At 42.5% G+C, this 25,199-nt stretch overlaps 1 protein-coding gene across 1 annotated transcript; it reads left to right on the top strand.

Moving 5' to 3' along the window:
* The first annotated feature begins 2,286 nt into the window (after window positions 1–2,286).
* LOC143828751 (transcription initiation factor TFIID subunit 10-like) lies at window positions 2,287–24,693 on the top strand. Its single transcript, XM_077318993.1, has 2 exons — window positions 2,287–2,359; window positions 23,988–24,693. Exons 1-2 carry the CDS (start codon window positions 2,307–2,309, stop codon window positions 24,631–24,633), a joined length of 699 nt encoding a protein of 232 aa, XP_077175108.1. The 5' UTR covers window positions 2,287–2,306; the 3' UTR covers window positions 24,634–24,693.
* The last annotated feature ends 506 nt before the right edge of the window (window positions 24,694–25,199 follow it).

The following is a 25,199-nucleotide window of genomic DNA, read 5'->3' as shown; positions in this document are numbered from 1 at the left end:
GAGCAACAAAAATTTTCATAGAATACAAAAATAGTACTGTAATATATATATTTTTAATTTCAACATAAGTACAATTTGCCAGATACCCCCAGATGTCCCTCCAAAAGTGGGACAATCTAGTCACCTTAACTGGAAACCAGATTGAACATTTATCAGTGACTTCCCAGCTTTCTTCCTTCCAGAGAGTGTCTCTAGTTTCTTCCATTCTGGAGGTATGCCTTTTCCTTTATATCTCCATAGCAAAAGAAATGAAAGCTGGGAATTTAGAGAATCTGGTACAAATATTGCTAAGATGGCTGCTGTGACAACCAAGTCTCACATTCATCCAAGATCATGACAGCCTGGCACCGTTTTCTAGCTTGTGGTGGCCTCTGCTCCTTCTGTTCCTTGCAACAGAAAGAAGTCTCCAGTGAGGACAATACTGGCATGATAAGTCTGGGCCCAGTTTAAGCCTTTCCCTATTAGAATTTAAAGGGACATTGGTAGAAGCCAAGAGACAGAGAGTCCTGGTGTGTACTCCACCCCTCTCTTGCATCTGGGCCAGCCTACTTCCCCCTTGTCCAGGTGCTTTTCATTAGTCTTTAACTGAGATTTGACCAGCTGCTAGAGATTCCCTGTTGTAGTGTGAGTAGGCTTCTGGTTAGTTTTCCGTCACAAAATATAATTCTCCCAACCTTCTGCTGTAAAATAAGAAATTGGTACATCTTGCCCAATTCCTTCATTGCTATAGTTAGGGGTGAGCATGAACCAGCACACAAAGCAAACTTAGTGCCAAACTTTGGCCTGTTTGGTGGTTGTAAAGTGATCTTTATGGAAGCATGTTGCAGCATAAAGTTTTCCCAAACATTGGGGGCAGTTTGGGGTAGGTCAAGAAATGGAAATGTTTCCCAGAAAACCTGGCATAGATCAATCAAACTCATCAAACTCCAAGATGAAGGGGATGGAAACTATATAAACCCCCTTTGTTGCGTTTTACAGTGAATTTGGGGGGGGGGGGAGAGAAGGAAATTTATTAGCGTTGCTGGGCATGGGATTGGTCATTGCTCTCTGTATGCCACCTGGTGTTTCTTCTCACAATGAGTAGAGGGGCTTTGCTTCTGCTTTGGATTCCTCTGAAGGGGGCCAGCATTTCTATACCACCATCCCTCCATTTTTTGGTTAATTCTCTGGGATGGAATGTTTTTGCTGGGCCAGTACTCTATGTGTGCCTCCCAGCCTTTCTACTACTGGGTCTTTGTTTCTGCTGTAGGTTACTCTGAAGAGGACCTGAATTTCATCCTGCTTTACTCCTCCTTTTTGTGATCTTCTATCTTTTTGCTCTTGGGTGATTGGTAAGCCAATTCTATGGGCCACCCAGCCTTTCTGCTAATGTGGCTTCACTTCTGCTGTGGGTTCCTCTGAAGAAAACCTGCATTTATACAACCCCCTCTTTTTAAAATCAACTCTCTGGACTGCAGTTTGAGTGTTTGGGGGGGCAGGGCTCTATGTGCCACCCACCTTTTCTATGAGTTCCTCTGAAGCAGGCCACTCCTTTTCTTTTTTCTTTTTTTTTTTGTGATCTTCTCCCTGCTAGTGGACTTCAGGTATTTGAAAGGGATGTGTGATTTGGCTTGTATAAGCTCAAAAACACTCAAATTAATGTTGGTTTCAGTATTTTTCAGGCTTATCTGAGGCAAATTGCACATGAAGTTGGTTTAAATGAGATGAGTCAGAGAAGCCCAAATCAATTTGGGCTTGATTCACCTGATTCTGATTCAGCTGATTGGCACAGTCTTTAAATGCAGACTCCTCGGAAGCTGTGGAAAGAGGGCTCTTCACAGCCTCAAAAGAATCTGTTGGGAGATACTTAAAAACCCTGACAGATGGCTGTTTGTTGGGCTCTGCCTTGAGGAGGGGCATTTAAATGGATCTGTTTAAATGCCCAGCCCCCAGCACACTTTACTCCCCCAGTGCAGAGACTGATGAACAGCTGAGGATCAGCTGTTTGTCAGTCTCTGCACTGGAAGGAGAAGTATTTAAATGCCCCAAATAACTGGAGAGAGGTTTATCTCCACAGATCAACTGTTTCTTGGGCTGTGTCCAAAGAGATTCAGCTGTACTTGAATCATCCACATCCAAATCCTTATATTGATAATGGGAATCAGGTGATTTGGGTATATCCAAATAAATTTGGTCTGAATTGAAACAGTACTGTTTTTTTTCTTGGTTCACATCCCTAGTGTTTGATTATCTCAGGGCTCAGCTGCCACAGCATAATTGTGGGGAGCCTCCATTGAAACCCTGTGGATGCCTGGTCTGCCTTTCTGATGTCTTTCTGTTTATCTATGAAACAGAAGCATTTGCCACGGTGGAGAACCAGGTACAGAGTTGAATGACATACTTATCTTCATGGGTGTGCTCTGTGCCTGTCTCTACCCCAGCTAGTGGTTGCCTCAGCTGAGTACCCCCATCCATTGTACCCTCCTAACTATCTTGGGGGTGCTTTGGGGAGCCCCTGTCAAAAGTTTGCAGTTGCCTGCCTTTTCATGGCAATTCTAGAACCCTCTTTGTTTACAGGGCCCCAGAGCCAGCCAATCACTTGCATCACTGGTGATGCTCTGTATGGGAAAGTAGTGCAGAGTCCTCTGAAGTTCACCTGCAAGTTTGGAGTCTCTAGCACACCAGGAGACTGTTCTTCCACATCATGAACTTAACAAGCCAGTTTCCATGAGCCCATTTCAGTTTGGTCTGGCTTGTGGTTTGGTTCACGGGTCCACTACAAACCATGAACCACATTTCCTCAAGTCATGCCCATCCCTAGCTGTAGTTACCTTTACTTCATTGCTTTTGAATGTGAAATTCCCCCATTCTCAGAAGTTCTTTTGATCTGAAAGATCAAAAAGGGTTGTTGAGGGAAAGCTGGGTCAAATTTCACTTCTGGTATTGGGATGCCAGTGGGCATTGGTAGATTTTTAGAAGGATTTATTGAGATGTTTTTATGCTTTGGGTTGAACTAAGAAGTATGACACTTGTAGCATTTTCTGGATTTAACACAAAGTGACCTATTTAGCTACCACTAAATAACATTACCTCCTGTGTATTTTCTATCTAAACTGGAAATGGAAATCTGCCCTTTGGGAATGGCAAGTGGCATATCACAGAAGCTGTTACAAAGACCTCACAAATCCACAAGCTTGTCAAGTCATGAAGAAAAACACAAACAAATAGCATCTTTACACTAGGGATTTAAAAAATAATATTTTGAGACTGTCTGTACAACCATTTTCAAACTCTATTTGAGGAATGTTTTGTATAAAATGATGCAATGTGCAATTAGTGCCATGGCAAAAAAAAGAAAATATTGTAACAGCCTTACAACCTTACAAATCAATGTGTAACTTTAATATATGAGTCATTGCTAACCTAATTATGGAGGCACGGGCATACCTCCAGCACTTCAGAGATACTCTGTACTTAATTAAATGCTCAGCAGTGAATTAGTATGGGGGATTTGGTGTGAGATGTGACTGATCTTTAAATTTGAATTGTTACTACAAATTCCACAATTTTGTATAATGCTATTCAATGAAAGCTGTGTTTGAAAAAAAAAAACCCTGTATATTTTGAGGTCATGGATTTTTCCAGTGGGTTTTTCTAAATCTAAACTCCGTTATCTCTTACTGATATGTGCACTGAAATTCCATTCTATCAAAATTATACCCACACTGTAATTCTATGTAAAGTGGCACTGCTGAATCATAAGAGCTCTGGTCATAAAATGGATATTTCTATGTCCCCCTATCTTCTTCAGCCTTCCCATCACCCACAAAAGTAGTCCTAAAATTTGGGGCTCCTTTGAACCAATGTGAAAAAATCAGCAGAAATCATCGACACTCCACTTCTTAAAACAAAGATATATTTGCTTGCACAAAAGTTAGTTTGGAACCACCCATTGCTTAGGAAATAATGCTTACAAGTATTGGCACTAGATCCTTGCATGGGGGGGGGCAATTCCCCCACACTTTAATACCAGGACTAGTGCAGTCCAGGGGCTTCACTGCTGCATGCCTTCATGGCTGCTGTGCAGCATGGCCACCAGGCTCAGCAGGTTTCCTGAAGTGTACTGCCACTGCCACTGGGCCCAGCAGCACTTCCTGGTGCTGCAACTGCAGCTATTGGATCCAGCATTAGTCCCAAGCTCTGACAACAGCTGCCTGGCAATGACTGCCAATGACTGTGATTGTACACAGAATGCTACTTTACTTTGGTTGGATTTAAACCCCAGATATTTTCTCTGCAAGCTGAAGAGTCCCCCAGGTTTATTGAAAAAAATTGTTTAGCATCCATGTGGCCCCAATCTGCAGATTTGGGTATCCACAAATGGGGACTACATACTACAGAATGAGAAGGAAGAATTGTGGTGACACAGTTGCCAGTTTGTTAGATTCAAGTTGTGTTTTTGTCCCTTATTTAAAGTTGCCACTTACCTAATTCTAGCAAGCAACCTCCCGCTAGCACTGCGTATCCACCTCCCTCACTCAGTGGAGTGGTAGAGATGAAATGGGTGGAATGACAGTGATTGATGCTAAGACATCACTTCCAGTTTTGGAACATAGAATCATAGAGTTGGAAGGCTGTGTTAACTAGAGGCAACATAAAAGGAATTTTGAAAACTTTTCAAAGGTTTACTTATAGGTTACTTAAGGTTTACTTATAGAAACATAGAATAATAAAGTTGGAAGGGACCTCCTGGGTCATCTAGTCTACCCCCTGCACTATGCAGGACACTCACTACCCTATCACTTATTCACTGTAACCTGCCACCCCCTTAAGCCTTCAGAGAATCAGCCTCTCTGTCAGATGGCTATCCAGACTCTTTTTTAAAAAATTCCAAAGATGGAATACCCACCACCTCCGGAGAAAGCCTGTTCCATTGAGAAACTGCTCTAACTGTCAGGAACTTTTTCCTGAGGTTTAGATGGAATTTCTTTTGAATTAATTTCATCCCATTGGTTCTGGTCCGTCCCTCTGGGGCAAGAGGGAACAACTCTGGTCCATCCTCTATATGGCAGCCTTTTAAATACTTGAAGATTGTTATCAAATCGCCTCTCAGTCGTCTCCTCTCCAGGCTAAACAGACCAAGCTCCCCCAACCTTTCTTCATATGTCTTGGTCTTCAAACCCCTCACCATATCTGTTGCCCTCCTCTGGACACACTTCAGTTTGTCTACATCCCTCTTCAACTGGGGTGCCCAAAACTGAACACAGTACTCCAAGTGAGGCCAAACCAGAGCAGAGTAAAGCAGTACCATCACCTCCCATGATCTGGACACGATACTCCATTTGATACAGAACAAAATCTGATTTGCCTTTTTAGCCACTGAGTCACACTGCTGACTCATGCTCAATGTATGGTCTACGAAGACTCCTAGATCCTTTTCACACATACTACTGCCAAGACAAGTATCCCCCATACTATAATGGTGTATATGGGTTCTCCTACCTATATGCAGAACACAAATGCCACTGTAGGAATTTTCAAAGCTCTATGAAAACAATCATAGAAATTTGAAAATTTCTAACATCACAACTTTCTATTCTAAAACCAGAAATGTTGTCCTAACAGTCACCCTGTGATGGTCATGGGGGGTTGTCAGCCAAGGACTGATAACCCTCTTCCTGTTGCAAATATTTAAGGCCTGGCTGTGACTTGGGTCATGAGTCAAATAGCAAGAGCTATATTTCTTTAATCCAACAATATCTCTGTCTCGTAAACATACTTCCCATTTTGTATTGTCACATGAAGAACACACTTATTGTGTCTGAGAGATTCTGGAGCTTATTCATCTCTTAATATGTCTGTATATTTTAGTCCACAAAATCTCTTGAGATGTTTGTAGTCTGAAAATACTAAACCTTCTAATAGTACTTGAATTTTTGACTGCACAAAGAAGATGTGGTAATCTTCTATCTTGCCTGAGCCAAATTTATCTCAAATAGTTATGAAATGTAGACACTTGGAGGCTGCATATGCAGTGTGTTCAGTGAATGGCAAATGTTTTATGATGGGTACTCAGGACATCCTTAAAGTCAACACAGCTTGAGAGTGCCTGATTTCCTGAAGAAGCTGAACACTCTGTGGGGACTTCATTGTTCCCTGGAAACTTGAGACTCATTTTTACTGTTCCTAGAGCTGCCAGAGCAAGAATTTATTGTAATCATGTGTCCTTTAATATACCATGAAAAGATGGAAAGTTCTCTGTGTTTTTGAATATTGTATCAAACCCAGCATTTAACTGTAAAATACAGTTGCCAGATTTATACGTTATACCTTTTCAGCCATTCTGCCATTTTATTTTCTGAGCTATCCAATGGTTGAACTAAGAGGCTGGTGTACTGACAAGGTAGCACATCTCAGGAAGATTTACTAGTGTTATTAATATCAAGGCTTGACGTATTCTCCATGGATAAAAGAGGCCATCAAACCAACACTGAAGAAAAGAGTAAATTCTGGAGAAAGGTGTACCTGCAGCTTCAGGAGGTTATTTTTATGTGGTATCTAAATATGTGGGATACTTCCATTCCCTTCAAACCGCACAATAGTCAAGCAAGACGGTGCTGAATTTTCTATTTAATGTTCTTTCCAGAAAACATTTATTTTCATTGCCTTTAATTTTGTCATTATATTATTTTCATTTTCACTTGGATTAACAAGTTTCTGACTGGAACTGTTTTCTTACCCACTGTGATGAATTTTGTTGGACTTTACCACTCATTTATGGGATTGTCCCTGCCAAATATCAGACAGAAAGAACAAAGAAATTTTATCAATGATGTTTTCTCATGCTTTTGCCATTCATGCCCCTTGAGTTTTCTTTTCCATATTGCATTTCCCCTGACATTCATTGGGCATGCCTACTGGGCTTCTCTTCTGCATTAATTTTCCTCTCTTCAGTGCTCAAATTGCTTTATCATTACTATTTTCCAGGGTTTCCTGAAAGTGGTTTTTTGGCAGTTTCCCCACTTTCCTTACTTCCAATCCAAAAGCATAAATATTTGCTTGGATTTCCCCTATATCTTTTTCCCACCCCCTTGGAGGCCACTCCTCCATCATCACATTTTGATCTTTTCACCCAAAATGCACCAGCTGCCATCCTCTTCCCTTCCTCGGTACTTCTTTTTTTTAACAAGTGGGATGAGTTCATCAACATATGATTTAATTGCAGACTTTAAACTAGCCTGCAAAGGAGACAGTCCTACAAGGAGAACTCTCCCCAAAGGCTTTGCTAGGCAGCCCAGTTCAAATCAGACTGCCTGACAGAGCCTGCAAAGGGACCACTCCTGAAATGAGAACTCTGGACTACGTTTTTGCATTGTATCTACAGAATATATATACTAGAGAAAAAAGAATGATACATAAAGGCAGGCACCAAATTCAAAGTCAAGCTTAAAGGCTTGACTGCTGGGTAAGCCATTCATGCAAAAAAGGCCAAAGAGACCCAGTTATAAAGTGCCTTTTACAGGCAAAAAATTTACAGGTTCTCCTAAGGGGCTGTGATAATTCAAGCATATAGGTTTGCATACAGGTTTTACAAAAAAAAAAGTGTAAAAGAAATCTATCATTTATTGTTACCTACCCTGAATATCCAGGAATGGGTGAAACACGGTTAAGAATCAAAGCAGCAAAATTCAAAAAGGCACTTTTGTGGCATATGTACAATAGCAAACATCACATACCCCTTTTCTTTCAAGCTAACGCTTTTTCTTTGAATACAACAATTTATTATTTAAAGCCTCCTGAGGGCGGTGTATAAATATAATTAATAAATAAATAAATAAATAATAAAGTCATTATATGTAACAGTGTCTAAGAGTATATACGCCATCTTACTTAACCCAGACCAGATACCCATTTTAATTCAATCAGTAGTGATTGTTATTTTGAGCAACAATGCAGATGAAGTCCAACTAGACAGAGGCAAGCTGGAGAGCCTCAAAGCTCCCTGTGCTAGTACAAGAGGGTTTCTACCACCTGAGGTTAGCCACTTTCTATCGGTATAGAATTCTGATCAGGACAAACACCAGCTATTTACTGTTGTGGCATATAGAGGCTTCTGTCAAAGCTGCTTACTTTAACTGTCAGTGTTGCATCTGATCTATATATTGTGTTACAATTTGGCACAAAGAAATTCCCATGTTGCCATTCCTTACCACTGAAGATGCCAGCCAGAGTTACTGGGACTAAAACCATCTGACCACAGCTGCATAACCTGGAAAATCTACAACAACCAGTCTTTATTAGTTTGTTTTCACCATTTTGAATAATCTGTTCCACTTAATATTTCTGGTAAGGCCTTGGAGGAGGAGTGTCTCATGGCTGGCTATCCCGCCCCTGAATGTCTCCTCCTCCACCCAGCTTGTCTGTCTGTCCAGCAGCCAGCCAATCACCTTCCGTCCCCCTCCCCCTCTTCCTTCTACTTCCCTCCCAGGCTCAGAGGCTGCAGATCCCTGCTGTGTGAGAGCTGCCCCTGCTGGTGAGTTACCTTCCCGGGGGCCTCCAGTCTGCAGCCTTTCCTGGGAGGAGGGAGAGGCCATCTACAGAGTTCTTCCATCCCACCACCCCAATCTAATGCCCGTTGTATTCCTGAATGCAACGGGCTTGGCCCCTAGTTCAGTATAATCTGCAAACTTAACTACTGGACTGCTCACCTCCAGTAGTTATTTTATTGCAAAAGAAATTTCAAGATTTCCTTCTTATAATATGAATCATATATCTTTCACCTGGTGTTAAATTTTAAGCCAAATATACACAAATTCACCACCAGTTTATATAAAACATTGGGAATATATTTTTTATCCAGCAACACCGTATCTAATCTATCCCTCAATAGCCTTGTTGAAGGGAGAACATAAGCCTCTGGTCAGATCTTGTTAATAACTTGAAGGCCTGAGGTAAGATGCTCAGACACTGCTACATGTTCATTATTATTACATTTATTTCTTAACATCTTTATGGTTCTTAGACCTTTGTGCAGATTAATGTGATAGTCTTCCCTTATACATTTTTCACCTTGCAGTAGCTGTTTATATGTCCTACTCTTACTTCCACATCCATCCCTACTGTGTAGAAGGTGACAATTTAGGGAACACTCCTTTTTGTGAATTGTGATCTAAGCAATTGTGTGCACCTCTTTTGAGCCCTTAGCCCATTGTAAGTTACCCCCCTTTGAACCTGTCTCCCATCCCCTTTTATTGACCAGTTCTTCCCATTTTTTTTCAAATGCCTGGGCCCTGCTGCCTGCTCCCACTGTGAGTGTTTTAATTCGTGATATTTCTGCAGCAAGACCTGGGCTGTCATCAGTTTGTTAGAGGAGTAGAAGACAAAGGCTGGTTGCTGTCACTGCAGTTGAATAGGTCAGCAATGACAACAATGTGTTCCGCAGGAATTCTCCCCCCACTGACTCTGTTTTCAGTCTATTTGAATTGAGACACTTGGGAGCCTTTCTTTGGGATGTGGGGGCAGAGAGGTGGAGAAAGAAAAGAAATCAGATTTTAAAAGTAAAACCCAACTTCTTCAGTTGACATGTGTTTCATGAATGGAAATAAGTGGCATGATTATAAAAAGTGAACTTTTCCTTTGTATTGCAATGGCTGGAATCCTGAACTCAGTTACCCATGACATGCCAATCGCCTTGCCTCTGGTAAAGTACACACTTTGTAATTTTTTATTTTAAGTGGGGCTACCTTAAAGTGCATAATTGAACAGAATGGTTTCATAAGAATACCTCTGTGTGCTTTTATTGAGGCAGGAACTACTCATTACCGTAAGCACAGGCCTGCCACTGAAACTTACAGTCCTGTGTCCTATTCACATTCTCTCTTTCTGGAGCTAATCTGTGTTCTGATATCACCTTGTATTCTTCCCCTCTCCATTGCACATTATTTTAGGCTGTTAATGGTGAAGTGGTGGTGTTAAGTCACAGGAAACTTTTTGTACAATTTGTGAGGAACAATAAAACACAGGGCTTCAATTTTCAGTGGCACCCTGCTATATATTGTAAAAGTTCTACAATTATTGGTTTTTTGAGGCCGCATTATCAATAAAACCAAGAGTAATTCAGTGGAATATGTTGCTTTAATGCAAAGTGCAAACTTTACCTTCCTGACTGAGACATCATTTTAATGACTTGTTTAAATTTGGTCATTTTATGAGGCTTTGCATTTGCTGTGTGAAGTACAATCCTATGAAGTACTATGTATTTATATGAAGTAGGTCAATTCCTGGATCTGTCTGACCCACAGAAATGTGGGTCAAAAGGAGGCACATTACAGTCAGCTGAGTATTGAAGTGATCATAGTGACAAAGCTTGACTATCTTGCCTAGCTCTAACACAACCTGCAATTACTCTTCCAATTTGGGGTCGTCTGGTCAGTGCTGTCTAAGGTGAAGCAATCACACCAGAACTGGCCACAGCAGCACTACAGAGCAGCCCAACCCGTCTCTTAACTTGGTAGTTCAATTCTGCAACGCAGCCCTTTAGTGATTTAATCAGTAAATGACCAGATATTCTAAAGTGGGTTTTGCATACTTGCAAAATACCGCATCTAATATACACCTGTTCTGCCGAATGCATACGTTTATAAAATGGACTAAGTAACGTGTCTTGGGAGATAAATAATTATACAGCACTGAAATTGCAGAATTGTCCCGTGTACTGCTGATGAAGTTTCATTTTGTAGCTTGCCAGGGGCTGGGTAGCCTAACACATGGAAAGTACTCTATAACAGCTCCCCAAAACTAATAATAAAGGCAGCCATAAACACTATATGGTACATTATTCAGATAATATACATTTTGAGAGGATTTTAGAGTGTTGTTTGCATGTTGATGCCTGTTATGTAAAAAATGTCCTCTGCACACACTCTCTCCAGCGATGGATTTTTAAAGAGGAAGAGTGCCAGGTCCAGACTGTGTTCCAAGCAGTGCATTTTACTGCTGGTGATAACCTAGTGGAGTATTTGAGCTGTCCTTTCCACTTGCTTCCATAAGTCCAAGGGCGAAACATATGTAGAATGGGGAAAAATTCATGAATTGCAGAACCATTAGAATCTTCTCTCTAGGAGAGTAAGTGGGAGCTATTGAGATATTTGAAAGAAAATATGTTTTATTTAAATCTGTTATTGGAAAGCGAGTGAATAGACAAAGCTGATAGAACCTCTTCCTCAGCAGTCACATACATTTTAAGCAGTCAGTCAGGCTGGAAAATCACCACATCAAGATTGAAATAAGACAGTGCTCATCCTTTCTAGCTTTAAAGTATGCTGGTTAACTCACTTGAAGAACTGCTGATGCCTTACAGAAAACTTTAAGAAGTATTGTGGTAAGTTTGGTGTTAGATAAATCTAGGAAAGAATCTCTGTATAAAGAGTCATTGATACTTCTCATGATATGCTGAACATTAAAAAAAAAACCTCCAGAGCAAGCTCAGCCCACCAGGATCCTCTGAACATCCAGCACGTTGGGAGAATCCCCTGGCCCCGTGGGGAACAGAGAGCAGCCTTTCTGCACGCACAGGGGCCAGATGCTGCCCAGCTCCAAAAGTCCCCTGTCCCTGAAGGGCACAGAGAATAGCCTCTCTGCACCTTGCTGTGGTGGTGCCAGTACCAGGGAGCTGGGCAGTGCTTCTCCTGATGGGGAGAGATGCTGCCAGGCTCCATAAGGGCACCAGCCCCCACAGGGCACTGAGAAAGACTCTCTGCACCTTATAGGAATGGCGCTGAGGCCAGGGAATTGGCAGTGCCTCTCCTGATGGGGAGACATGCTGTCCACCACCATGGGGCACAGAGAGAACCCTTTCTGCATCCTGTGGGGGCAGTGCCAGGGCCAGGGAGCTGGGCAGTGTCCCTCTCAATGGGGAGAGATGCAGAGAGAGGTGCCAGAGCAAGCATCTCTGCCAATGGGGAGAGATGTTGCCCACCTCTTTAAGAGAGAAGCCTCTCTGCACCCTGCAGGGATGGTACCAGCGCCAAGGAGTTAGCTACTGACTCTCCCAGTGCCAAGAGGTGCTGCCAGACTCCTAACTCCCCCACCACTGCTGGGTTAAGAGAAATGCCTCTCTGTACACGCTCTCTTTAAATCCTTCCCCCCAAGCCCTTACCTAGCGGCCAGTGCATTACTTCTAGTATGTAATAATGCTTGAATCTGAGAAATCACAACAAAAAATATTTAAGGCACAACTTTGTCTTGTAAAACGGTAATGACTGGGGAAGGCACTGGCAATGCCACCCTGTATTGAGTCTGCCATGAAAACGCTGGAGGGCGTCACCCCAAGGGTCAGACATGACTCGGTGCTTGCACAGGGGATACCTTTACCTTTACCTTTTTTTTGTCTTGTAAGTTTATTAATTCATCAGCTTCATGTTCATTCAGTTTAGTGTGTGAAATATTCTTTATATCTCTATCTACCAGGAAACAAAGTAATAGTATAGAGGAGATACAAAAAAGGAGACAAAAGATTACATATAATTATATACATCTATACACACACATACACATGCACATATACATACATACATACATACATACATACATACATACATACATACATTTAACACTTTGCTCTATCTAATATTTGGGAAACTGCCTCCTGGGCAGAGACTGCGGGGGCCTGTCTGGACTCTGCTTCCGGTCCTGGGGGCAAATCACGATTGGTCCCCAGAAACTCGGCACTGACAGTTGCCACCATTTGGGGCCTGGACATTGCCTGGGGGAAGGGCAAAGGGGCTCTCTAGCGCTGCCCAGCCAAGTCTTGGAGTGCCATGCATGTGGCCCCCGAGGCTTGGGCAGCCAGCACCAGGCCTCTTCCACCGGGGGGAGGGAGGGTGGCCTGCCTGGCTCCAGTGCCCTCCACAGACCACACCTCCACCCCTTCCTTCCTTCCTTCCTTCCTTCCTTCCTTCCTTCCTTCCTTCCTTCCTTCCTTCCTTCCTACCTACCTACCTACCTACCTACCTACCTACCTACCTACTTCTCCATTTTCCTATCTTTCTCCCTTCCTTCTTCCCTCCCTTCTTTTCCTGGTAAGAGCTGCCTCAGAAGCCTGGTGCCAGTGATGTGGTCGCCGTGGCAATGGGTGTTGACTGCATTGGCTTAATTTAGACCCAGCTGCTTCATGAGTGTTGAGTCTCTATGAGCTGTCTGCAGGACTGGGTCATGGAGGATCACCTCCTTGATCTTTGTGTTACCTAGCAAGTGCATGTACATGAACCTTTCTCATTCACAGAGGAAGAGCAGCATGTGGCGGAGAGTGCCATGGCTGTAGTGGCTTCTCTCCCCACCGACTGTTTTCAGTCTATTTGAATTGAGACACTTGGGAGCCTTTCTTTGGGATGTGGGGGCAGAGAGGTCGAGAAAGAAAATAAATCATATTTTAAAAGTAAAACCCAACTTCTTCAGTTGCCATGGGTTTCATGAACGGAAAAAATGGCTTGCCATGGTGCACCACCACATCATGCAGGGGGCCCATGGCAACTCCCTCAGTCCCTCTCTGGGGCAGACACATGGGGGGAGCAGCAGCAGTGATGGCCCTGCAAAGCGGCTCTTCCAGGAAGCAGCACAGGGAGTACGCCCCAGAGGAGGAGCGCACCTCCTAGGCCAGACCTTCCTTAAGCTTGCCTGCCAGGAGAGGAGGGCAGGGAAGCATAAGGCAGGGTGCTCTGAGGCAAGATGACTCAGCCCTAACAGCCGCTCTCCAACCCCAGCAACCACGGCCTCCTTGGAAGGAAGGGGGCCCTCCCTACTTTTCCATTTCCATTCCTCCCTCCCTTTCTTTTTTCATTCCTTCCTTTATCCTTTTCCCCTCCCTCCCTCCATTCCCCCTTTCCCCCTTCCCTACCTTCAGTCCTTTCTGCCCCTCTTCCTTCCTCCCTCCTTCTCTCCCTTTCCTTCCTCCCTTTCTTCTTTCCTTCCTCCATTCCTGCCTTTGTCCTCCTTTGCCCCCTTCCTTCCTTTCCCTGTCCTGTCCTGTCCTGTCCTTCCTTCCTTCCTTCCTTCCTTCCTTCCTTCCTTCCTTCCTTCCTTCCTTCCTTCCTTCATCCCTTGCCCCACCAGGAGATCCTAGTGCACGTTGTATTCTACAATTCAATGGGCTTTCATTCTAGTGTATGTGTGTGTTTGTGTGTGTATGTGTATAAACAGAGTATATAAAACAGAATATATTTCTCTCCAACATCCCCTTTACTATAATTTGAATACATTAACTATGAAATGCAACCTTGCTTACTTCTGTTGGGGTACTTTTATATTTAGCATTTAAAATTTCATAACATCAATTTTACAATTACATTATTATTTTCATCATTACTACATATTCAATATTACATATATCTCCATTTCTATATACTATAATTTTAATATATCAAAATACAATAAAATATATCATATATCACATAATAAGAAAATAAAAGATATTTCTGCTCAGAATCCACTTCCTTATACATTTATATTCAAAACCTCATTCTGTTTCTGTGTTACAATCCATTTATATACATTTTAATACTGTTTCACATTCTAAATTTTTCTCCTTGTGTAATACACATTCCATCTTGCTTCAAATTTCATAATTGATCTGTTTCTCAAGCAGGTTAATTTCACCATTAGTGCATAGTCAGCACGTTTATTTTCCCATTCTTCTAAGCTTGGTCAGATGTCTAATTTTCATTTTGCTGCCTAGATAATTCTATGAGCTGTCACCATATAATTGTCTCCATCTTCCTCTTAGTTTTCTGCAAATACCACTGAGTGAATCTCTGCTTTGTCTAGATTTATTGTTAGACATTTAGCACATATCTATCCTTGAGTACGTTTATTATCAGAATAAATGTAAAATCTCAGCCTTTTGGATGCATGATCCTCCACACATTATCTAATTTCAGCATTTCCAAATACTGGAATATGTTTTCCAGTAGTTCCCTACATTTATGCCTCCAAAAACTATTGTATCTTCATCTTGAAATTTGAGCATAGTTTGGAAAAAATTCTCTAAAAAATTATCTTTAGTATTACTTGGGCATACATTTCTTAAAATGCCTACAAATAAGAAAATAGTACACCAACCAAGTGAAGGAATAGGACCTTTCTACCTGTTGGGCTGTCTTTCTTCTCATAAGAGTCAGAGCTGGCATCTAGAGTCTTCCCTCTGATGTGATGCAGTCTGTTTTACCACCTTGCCCCCATCTCATTCTCCTGAATATGTGAATCAGTGGTATCATTCTCTCTTACTTCCAGCCAGATTGTAGGCAAAAAGCATCAGATAGAAGTTATGCATCCATGGGTTCAGCAGTGTACATAAAATCTCTTAGAGAAAGCCATCTCTCTGGTGATCATCTAGCCAGGACTTTAGCCCCAAATTTTATAGTCAGATAGCTAAGACTATATTAATCCAACCATGAGATTCATTGGGTGGTACTAATGATGTCAAGGATGGGGGGCAGTAATGTCATTTAGGTGGGATCTGGAAATGTTGGTTCAATTCAGTTTATTTTGATATATTATGATTAATTTCTTTAGAGGAGTCTGAAAGGAGATCACCTGGATATGTCACATCTCAGTATGTATTATGTGTGTTTTGGAGGACTTAACATTAATGTTTTTTTAAATATTAGCTGCCTTGGTGGTCCTTGTGAGGTGAGATGTAAATTTTGTAAGTAAAAATAAATAATCATGTAGCTCTGAAAAGCTGGACTATTTAACACACTGCAAATAAGAAATAGGAAATTAACTGTGTGTTAAATATAAAATGTAGTTGAATTGTTAGTGCTGGATTATTGCCTCTTATCTCCAGTTTATGTGCTGTAATCACCACAGACATGCAAAGATATCTTAGAAGCCATATATCCATAATATAGTGTACTATCAGCTATACATTATCAGCATACTGAGGAAACTGCATTTCAGATTTACAGACATCTTTGTGGGACTGCCAATTACTAGCTGTCAGCAGGAAATTGCCCACTGCCATAACTTTTGGCCTGAGTGGTAGAAAAGCTGGCATCAAATGCACCATTTTGTCTAACCTGGAAGTGGTGTTAACACATGATGGTGATGCTCAAGGAATTATCCTGACCTGTGGCCATTTTGAAACTCCTTCTGGTAGTAAAAAGCAGGGTACAAAAAAAAAAAACAGCTTTTTTTCTTCTTCCTGGGGAGGTGGTTCCTTAATTGTGGGACTGTCACTGAGAAGGTTTTCTCTCATGGAACCACCAAATGAGTTTCTTTGATTGACAGGACACTCAAGAAGGCCTCTTCCTGTGATCTTCATTTCCAAGCAGGATCATATGGTCTTTGGTCCTAAGCCTTGAAGGGCCTTAAAGTTCAAAACCACCACCTTGAATTGAGTTTGGGAACAGATCAGTAGCACACAAACCTGCTATATTGTTGGGTCACATGTTCTCAATAGAAACATAGAAACATAGAATCATAGAGTTGGAAGGGGCCATACAGGCCATCTAGTCCAACCCCCTGCTCAACGCAGGAGCATCCTAAAGCATCCAAGAAAAGTGTGTATCCAACCTTTGCTTGAAGACTGCCAGTGAGGGGGAGCTCACCACCTCCTTAGGCAGCCTATTCCACTGCTGAACTACTCTGACTGTGAAATTTTTTTCCTGATATAGCTAGCTCGCTAGCTGCAGCGTTTCAAACTCTCTTCAGCGGTAGCCCCAAGTAGAGCACATTCCTTCTAGATGTAAGGTGTGGATCACCATGGCTGGATCTGACTGAACCAAGAATAGATGCTGAAGGCTTCTCAGTGGTGAATTAGTGTGCTTTCAATCTCAAAAGAAACCCCTAGCCATTAATATTGATCAAACAAAATGTTGTAACCGTGCATGCAATCAGCCAATGAATGCTAGATCTTGACTGCTAGATCCAGTCCATTTGAATGGAAACTGACCAATAGTACACAGTGGTGAGAAGATCCATTGTGTTGCACTGTATATAAGCTGGGGGGGGGGGGGGTGGCATTTCCAGCTCAGTTTTTGCCTCTTGATCCATCATGCTGTGGTCACAATAAAGAGCTGAACTGAATTCTCAGTGTTCTGGTCTCTGAACCCATTGATTTACTAGAAAGAACCCTGTCCACATTAGCATTTTCTCCTGAAAGATTTGTAATCAAATTTAAATCACTTGAAGTTGCCCATCAAGACTCCATTTTTCATATGAAGACTCAAACAAACCTTCGCCATGCCTGGAAAGGTAATCTTTTCTACCATATTTGAAAGTTTCCCCAGCATCCTGATCAACCAGCTCCTTCTTTCATCCAGTAAGCCCATATACATGAATTTCCACTTGGACCCTCCCCTCTTCCTAAACCTTGAGAGAAAATAATCTTTTGTTTTTGATTCTGACTGCTCCAAAGTGCTCACATCACAGTAACTTATTGTGTAGCTACAGAAATTTCCTGTTCTGCCAGCTACAGTTTCCCTCCCTCTTCCCTTGAAAAACCTTTTACATCTCTCTTCATTCATCTCACTGTTCTTACTTTCCTTGAAAACTTGTAGAGGCACTTCACCTCTTTGTCAAAGATTACCTATAGCCAGAGATTGTCAAGGACTACCTATGGGTGTATAACCTGAGACCGCAGTGTCTTTAGCAGAGGAGTGAGAACTGTTTTCTTACTTGCATATATTTGGGCTAAGACTGGAATGTGAGTCACATTCATATGGCCACATGTCTTTGGTACATTTACCTTCTGGCCATATATGGTAACAGCATCTTATCATTGTTTGAAATATACATTTTGATGACTAGATATAAATTTATCAATTGGCTTATTAATGGGATTCAGTAGATGGAGAATTTTAAATCCAGACCATTGCAAAATTGCAAAAAGGACCAAACAGCGATCTTTAAAAGAAGTGTATATTTCAGGGGCAGCAAAAGTTCAAAGTATGTGCCCTTCCTAAATTTGGCTGAGGCACCATATTTTACATCTAGCTCCAAACCAGCCAATGTTCAGTAGTCAAGAAATAAGAAATTAATTTACAGTGCAGAATACTTTTTAGCTACTGAGCATTACTGATTCACAAATTACATAATCAATTAAAAGGGTCCTATGCTCCTAGTACTGTTATGAATGTACTAGATTAGTATTGAAAATGTCTGCAGATTCACCCCCCTCCCCTTACATGACATTTCTAGTCTCTATGATAGTGAAGAAAAGTTTGTAAATATGTAGGATCCTTTGAAATCTGAAATGCTAGTTCAAAACCAAGGCCCAGTTTTTGCCCTTCCCTCAAGGTTACTTATCCTATGGTCCCTGGCTTTCCTCTAGCCCTTATCTCTTCCCTTTGTCCTTTCACATGCCACAACCCTTCAAAAATAATATGAGCCAAATTCACATAACAATTAAGGATTTTTACCAAATTCACACACCTTATTCTGGTTTCAGTATTCAGATTTTTGAGTGAAAGTACAGATGGTACTGATCATGTGGGATTGGCTTAATTTTAAATGTGCACATAGCTGACCCAGTGCACATTTATTTGCTTTTGTCAATTTCTCCCTTCCACCTTACAGTTCCTCTTTTGTCTGATTTTTAGATGGTAAGCTTTCAGCAGGGATCTGTTTTATTCCATCTTGTAACACACCATGTACATTGATGGTGCTATATCAATAATTAATAGTAATAATAATCACACGAATCTGGGGCATCAGTGTGATATCTCATTAAGGAAGGTGACTTACTGAAGCAGTAACAGAGCAGCACTTATAACATTTTGTGGCACAGAGCTTTTATATACAACAGCAGTGGTGATTTGCTTTTTAATAAAAAAGAGTCAACATTCACTTAGCAGTTGAGTTCAGAACTATAATAGTCACTCCTCTGATTCTTTGGGGGAAAGATTAAATTTACTTGTGAAATTTGAATAGGCTTTTATCTCCATGTCACTCTGATGCCAGTGAAGAAGTTAAGAGTCCACTTTCTAGATTTTCTGTTCATTGAGCTACAGATAGATGTGTTTCTGTAATTTAAGAGACCCATCACAATCCCATTATTTAATAAATTATATTGTGGCTTGGTTCACTCTGTTTCACACACAGCAGTTATGATGGCTGGTGCAGCAAAACGCAAACATTACCATGGTAGGCCCTCAAACATTCACATAGTGCAAGTGCCATTTATGAGTTAGGCCAGGGGTAGTCAACCTGTGGTCCTCCAGATGTTCATGGACTACAATTCCCATGAGCCCCTTGCCAGCAAATGCTGGCAGGGGCTCATGGGAATTGTAGTTCATGGACATCTGGAGGACCACAGGTTGACTACCCCTGAGTTAGGCATCCTGTGTTATATGATGCTTCTGAAAAGCTGTCGCCTTATCTAAGTTAGAGATGTTGAGAACTTTGCAGTGAATGTATCATATTCGAACTGCCAGGCAAGACCGTAGTTGGGTTGCCTCTTCTTTGAACATGCTTGATCAATGAAGTTTGCACTTGTTTTTGCCCTATCCAAGATCTAAGCAACTGGAGAAGAGTCAGGATTGTTCAGGTTACTAAACTGATCGAACTCAGAATTTAGAGGAGTTTGAATCCTTTCAAGTTCAGCTTTGGTCATAATTACCACTTACAAATAAACTCCAGAGTGATTGCTGATTGGATCTGTGTTCACTGAGATTGTCATTGCAGTTTGCTTGGGGGGCAGGTGTTGCCTGTCTATATCTAGTACAACAGCACTCCTGCACATGCATGTGAGAGCAAGGGAGCATGAGAAAAGCACAGCCGAGACTTACCATGCCTGATCATTGACACCGTGGAGGGCTTGCTGGAGGCAGACGTGATCGCCTCAGAAGCCTGCTTGTAATACATGCTGCAGGAATGCAGCATGCATAGTGGCAAGGGCATAGGCCCTATATAGGGTGCCACGCGTGTGGGCCCCACCCTCTTTCCCGGGGACATTGAGTTGTGAGAAGGCTGGACAGGTAGCTGAAGCCCCAAAATACATTTTGTGCCAATGGTGGACTTAAATACAAAGTGCACGCATGGCTGAATGATTGGGAGAAATCTCCTTGATCACCTGCCCCCCCTTCCAGTTTGGTGTAGTGGTTAGGAGTGCGGACTTCTAATCTGGCATGCTGGGTTCGATTCTGCACTCCCCCACACACATGCAACCAGCTGGGTGACCTTGGGCTCACCATGGCATTGATAAAACTGTTCTGAGCGGGCTGTGATATCAGAGCTCTCTCAGCCTCACCCACCCCACAGGGTGTCTGTTATGGTGAGAGGAAAGGGAAGGCAACTGTAAGCCGCTTTTAGCGTCCTTCAGGTAGAGAAAAGCGGTATATAAGAACCAACTCTTCTTCCCAGCTCATTTCCCACCTACAGAAAACAAAAACAGGGCTGTGTTTTGTTTCCCTGATCCCAAGAAGACAATGGACACTTTAAAGAAGATTTTATTTCACCTTGGATAATGTAAGTTTGCAGTCCTGCTGCAACATGGACCACATCATTTAAAATAAAACATTACTCAAAGCAGGAAATGGAGAGGGGAGGGTGGGAAAAAAGCTGCTGAGATGATTGCGTGTTTTCCCCTCCATATGGTCTTATCTCTGGTTGCTCACTGGTGACTTACCATTGGTTTGAATGATTTAGGGTGGTAAATCCAGTTTTCTGGATTACTGAAATCACAATTTTAAAGTGGCCAAATAGAAACCTGGCTACTGGGCAGACTCAAGATGTTGGAGATTTATTAATTATATTTATATACCGCCCTCCCCGAGGGCTCAGGGCGGTTTACATAAAAGATGTCATGTGGAGGGGACTGTATATGTTTGCCAACATGCCAAGGCTGTCCAGAAACATCTTCCTTGTGTTGAAATGGCTATGATAACCCCCCCCCCCCAGTATTCCCTTTGGAGCCTTCATTTCAACAGCTGAAACCTCACCTAAACCTCTGAGCCAGTTTGGTGTAGTGGTTAGGAGTGCGGACTTCTAATCTGGCATGCCGGGTTCGATTCTTCACTCCCCCACATGCAACCAGCTGGGTGACCTTGGGCTCGCCACGGCACTGATAAAACTGTTCTGACCGGGCAGTGATATCAGGGCTCTCTCAGCCTCACCCACCTCACAGGGTGTCTGTTGTGGGGAGAGGACTGGGAAGGCGACTGTAAGCCGCTTTGAGCCTCCTTTGGGTAGGGAAAAGCGGCATATAAGAACCAACTCTTCTTCTTCTTCTTCTTCTGAGAGAATTCTTCCCATTTTGAGTATCTCTTGTAGCATGGTGCACTTCTGAGCTCACATCATCAGTAAAACATAAAGCGAGGTGCATACCCAAGGAGTTTATAATCTAAAATGTAGATAGTGTGATGGAGAAGAATGCTATCATTCATCCCCCCACATCCCACAATAATTCCTGTGTGCAGGGTAGTGAAATCCATCTGACTTGTTCCAGTTTTTAAAAGAGAGTGAGACACAGAAGCTAGTGTCTCATCCATAGTTTAACACATGCCCTTGCCTCACATGTCTCCCAGGGAGCAATGCAGGGGCAGGGGGTGATGAATATTTTTATTTTTATTTTTCACTGTTTTTTCAGGCAACAAAATTCTCTGAGCATTGTAAGTTTGCTGAAAACCTTTATGACTTAAAGTGTAGCCGTGCAGCATAAAGACTACACCTTTCCTGCCTTCTTGGGGTTTAGTCCCTACTTTTCCCTACTCTCCCCTTCTCTCGACCAGCTTGTGGCTACTCCATTTGTTAATTGTAAGATGGTTGGGAAAGGGGAAGCTATACACAGCCATTTGTAAGACATTCACAATGTTTTCCAGGTTAGCAAAATAATCCCCAGATAGGCTCACCATAGTTGCTTCCTATTGAATGAAATAAGTTCATTTGACATACTCCTTTGTAGCAAAGAATGCAGCTCCCCTGCTCAGGATCACTTGTTCACCCCCTCTTTGCACCTGCAGCTATTTTCCAGAAGTATGTGAGAACATATATCATGAGGTCCTTACTGTATATTCACAGAACAGGATGTTTACAGATTCTTACACAGAGAAAGAAGAATGCTGGATGTCTGAGATAGACTGGGTTTTCCAGTCTCCTCTAATGGAGGGGATAGCAGTAAGGAGTCAGTTTGGAAGTCCATTTGCACAAAGGTTCTTCTAATTCAGTGTGCACCTGCATGTCTTTCAGTAGAAGGATCAAACTTCCTCATCCTCCCCTATGTCCCATTGTGCTCTTTAAGCTCAACAAAGACAAATGTAATAATGCTGAAGATACAGTACAGCCATTGTCCGCTCCCATTCATCTCCACAGAAATGTATTTATCCACACTCATCCATCTGGTTGTGTTACTGCTTTCAGCAAAGAAATTCTGCAAGATTTTGAAAAAAAACACACAAAAAAACATGAACTAAGATAACTGCAGGATGTTTCTGTGTGCTAAGGATAATAATTACCAAGTAACTCCCATTTCTCTGAGAAATCTATCTCCAACTGTATAAATGCCTTTCATAATCCATGCAGCAAGTAAAGACAGCCATATATAAGAATATGTTCATAATGATGGCCTGATATTTGTGGAGTTCACTTGCTTTGGAGAATCACCAAAGAGTATCAAGAACACAGCACTGGTTTTAGAGGTTGTGTGCACTTCGGTTTTGCTCATTCTGTTTCTATATTTCTGCTATGAAGAACAAAGAAGAAGAAGAAGAAGAAGAGTTGGTTCTTATATGCCGCTTTTCCCTACCCGAAGGAGGCTCAAAGCGGCTTACAGTCGCCTTCACATTCCTCTCCCCACAACAGACACCCTGTGGGGTGGGTGAGGCTGAGAGAGCCCTGATATCACTGCTCGGTCAGAACAATTTTATCAGTGCCGTGGCGAGCCCAAGGTCACCCAGCTGGATGTATGTGGGGGAGCGCAGAATCGAACCCGGCTCGCCAGATTAGAAGTCCGCCCTCCTAACCACTACACCAAACTGGCTCTCTAGAAGAAGATACAGTAGAGTTTTAACAAAAACCAACCTCCCCTTAACTTTGCTGCTTGTTGCATATTGAAACATCATTGCCAACTTTCTTTTGCATTATCCCCCCAAATCATGACAGTTTGCTGCTCTTGTGACTCTAGTTTTGTCAGATGATTCTCTGAGACTTGTGCATGCTTAAAAAAAATTATGTGAAGTGAGGCAAGATGGTGGAGAGATAAGAATCCTTTTTGGGTCCTCTGAAGCTGTGTGTGGGCTGTTCCACACCACTGAAAGGCAGGAGTGGGGGATTTGTGCTTAAATCCACTACACCTACTCCAGTAGTCCCTGGTGGGCCTAGAATACAGGACATCCAAACCACAAGTACATGACTCTGGATCTTTCGGTCCCATGGCATTCAGGCCATGGCGACATCTACCTGCCCTTCAGTTGTTGTTTTTTTTCCTCTTGTCTTTTTGTGTTCTGTTCCTTTTTTTTCCCCTCCAGCTTTTCCTTAATTTTTTTTTTTTTTTGTGTGATCATCAGAACAAATAATGAATAAGCATAAAGGCTAGGCCTCTTAAATTATAATGTATAAATTCTGGGGTTGTGATTTAAGCAAGTGGTCATGGAGAATGGTACTGTGGATATTATTCAAAGGACATTGGACCCTGCATTATTCGTGAGAAGAAAAAATGCATTTCAACTGGTGCATTATTGACACAAGGAGGAGGATGTGATAATTTGAAGTGCGTTTTAATAATCTGACTTACAATCAAACTATAATCTACATAATTAAGCTTCTGGCAGTTAGCAGAATTTGGAGCAGTTGACAGGCTACCTCTAAAATAAATGTCAAAAGTAAGGAAACGATTGATCAAAATCAAATACTGGCAATATATTAGGGAACATCTGGAATCCAAGGAAATGATGACCCCTTTCTACTGATTAAGTAGGTCATCACTGATGAAGGGGGGCCATAATTTCCATGAGTTTCAGATCATGGCCCATAATATAATACTTTTGTTAAAGGACCAAAATGCTATTTCTAAACAGATTTCAACATCTGAATTATTACAAGGCCAAGCCCAGCCCGGCGGCCGCCGTCATGGTCGTCACCGCCGCCCCGCCAGCCCCGCCCCAGCCGGCCCCCTCTGCTCTCCCCACCGCCGCCGCCCAGGCCAGGGAAGCCGCCAAGGGGAGCCCCGGGATGGCAGGCGCCACTGGAGGAGCCAGCTCTGTCGCCGCTGCCGCTTGCCCGGGGCCACCCGTCGAGGGCCCCGCCGTCTCCAACGGGGTGTTTGCACCGCCCGCAGGAGCGCCCAATGGGGACGCCAAGCCCGCCTCCGCCGCAGCCTCCCCCGCCGCCTCTGCCGCCTCCAGTGCCCCCCTCGTCGACTTCCTCCTCCAGCTGGAGGACTACATGCCCACGATCCCTGACACCGTCACCGGCTACTACCTCAACCGCGCTGGCTTCGAAGCATCTGACCCCTGCATCATCCACCTGATTTCCTTGGCTGCACAGAAGTTCATCTCTGATATTGCCAACGATGCTCTGCAGCACTGCAAGATGAAGGGCACAGCTTCTGGGAGCTCCCGAAACAAGGCAAAGGACAAGAAATACACGCTGACCATGGAAGACTTGGCTCCTGCACTGACAGAATATGGAATTAACGTCAAGAAACCCCACTACTTCACTTAGGTCCAGAGTGGCAACTGCATCTTCTTGGCACTCAGCCAAGCCCAAACAGACCTTGTGGTGCTGGTTGCCATAACATTAAAGTGCTTTCTTGGGACTGTGAAAAAAAAACAACATCTGAATTATTACAAACATATTGAAAATAATTCAGCTTAAGAAAACTATAATTGTCATGTCTGTAACATTGGGTTCTTTCTAACCTCAAGGACAAACAGTTATTGCAGGTGCATCTGTACCTCTGTCACCATCACACACTATCATTGTACCTTGCAGGGTAAACCGGACAAGATACTGACATGACTCACATTGTCTTTTTCCAGTTAGAGTAGATAAAGCCAAGCCAAATCAGACAAGGCCAGGACCAGGCAACCAAAAACATGATTCTATGCAGAAGTTATTCTGTAATGACAGAAACTAGATCAATGTCAGGAACCAGAAGATCAGACAAATAGATACTATAGAAGCTGTCAAAGCAGCTATTGCATTATAGCTGGTTCAGGAATGAAGAAGTGTTAGTTTTTATACTAGAAGATGCCTCAAAGACCTATTATGCACAGGCCGGATAGTTC

The sequence above is a fragment of the Paroedura picta genome, chromosome 2 (genome assembly GCF_049243985.1).
Source record: "Paroedura picta isolate Pp20150507F chromosome 2, Ppicta_v3.0, whole genome shotgun sequence".
Classification (NCBI taxonomy): Eukaryota; Metazoa; Chordata; class Lepidosauria; order Squamata; family Gekkonidae; genus Paroedura; species Paroedura picta.
The sequence above is the reverse complement of the archived record's forward strand: the minus strand, read 5'-3'. Positions and strand labels throughout refer to the sequence as shown.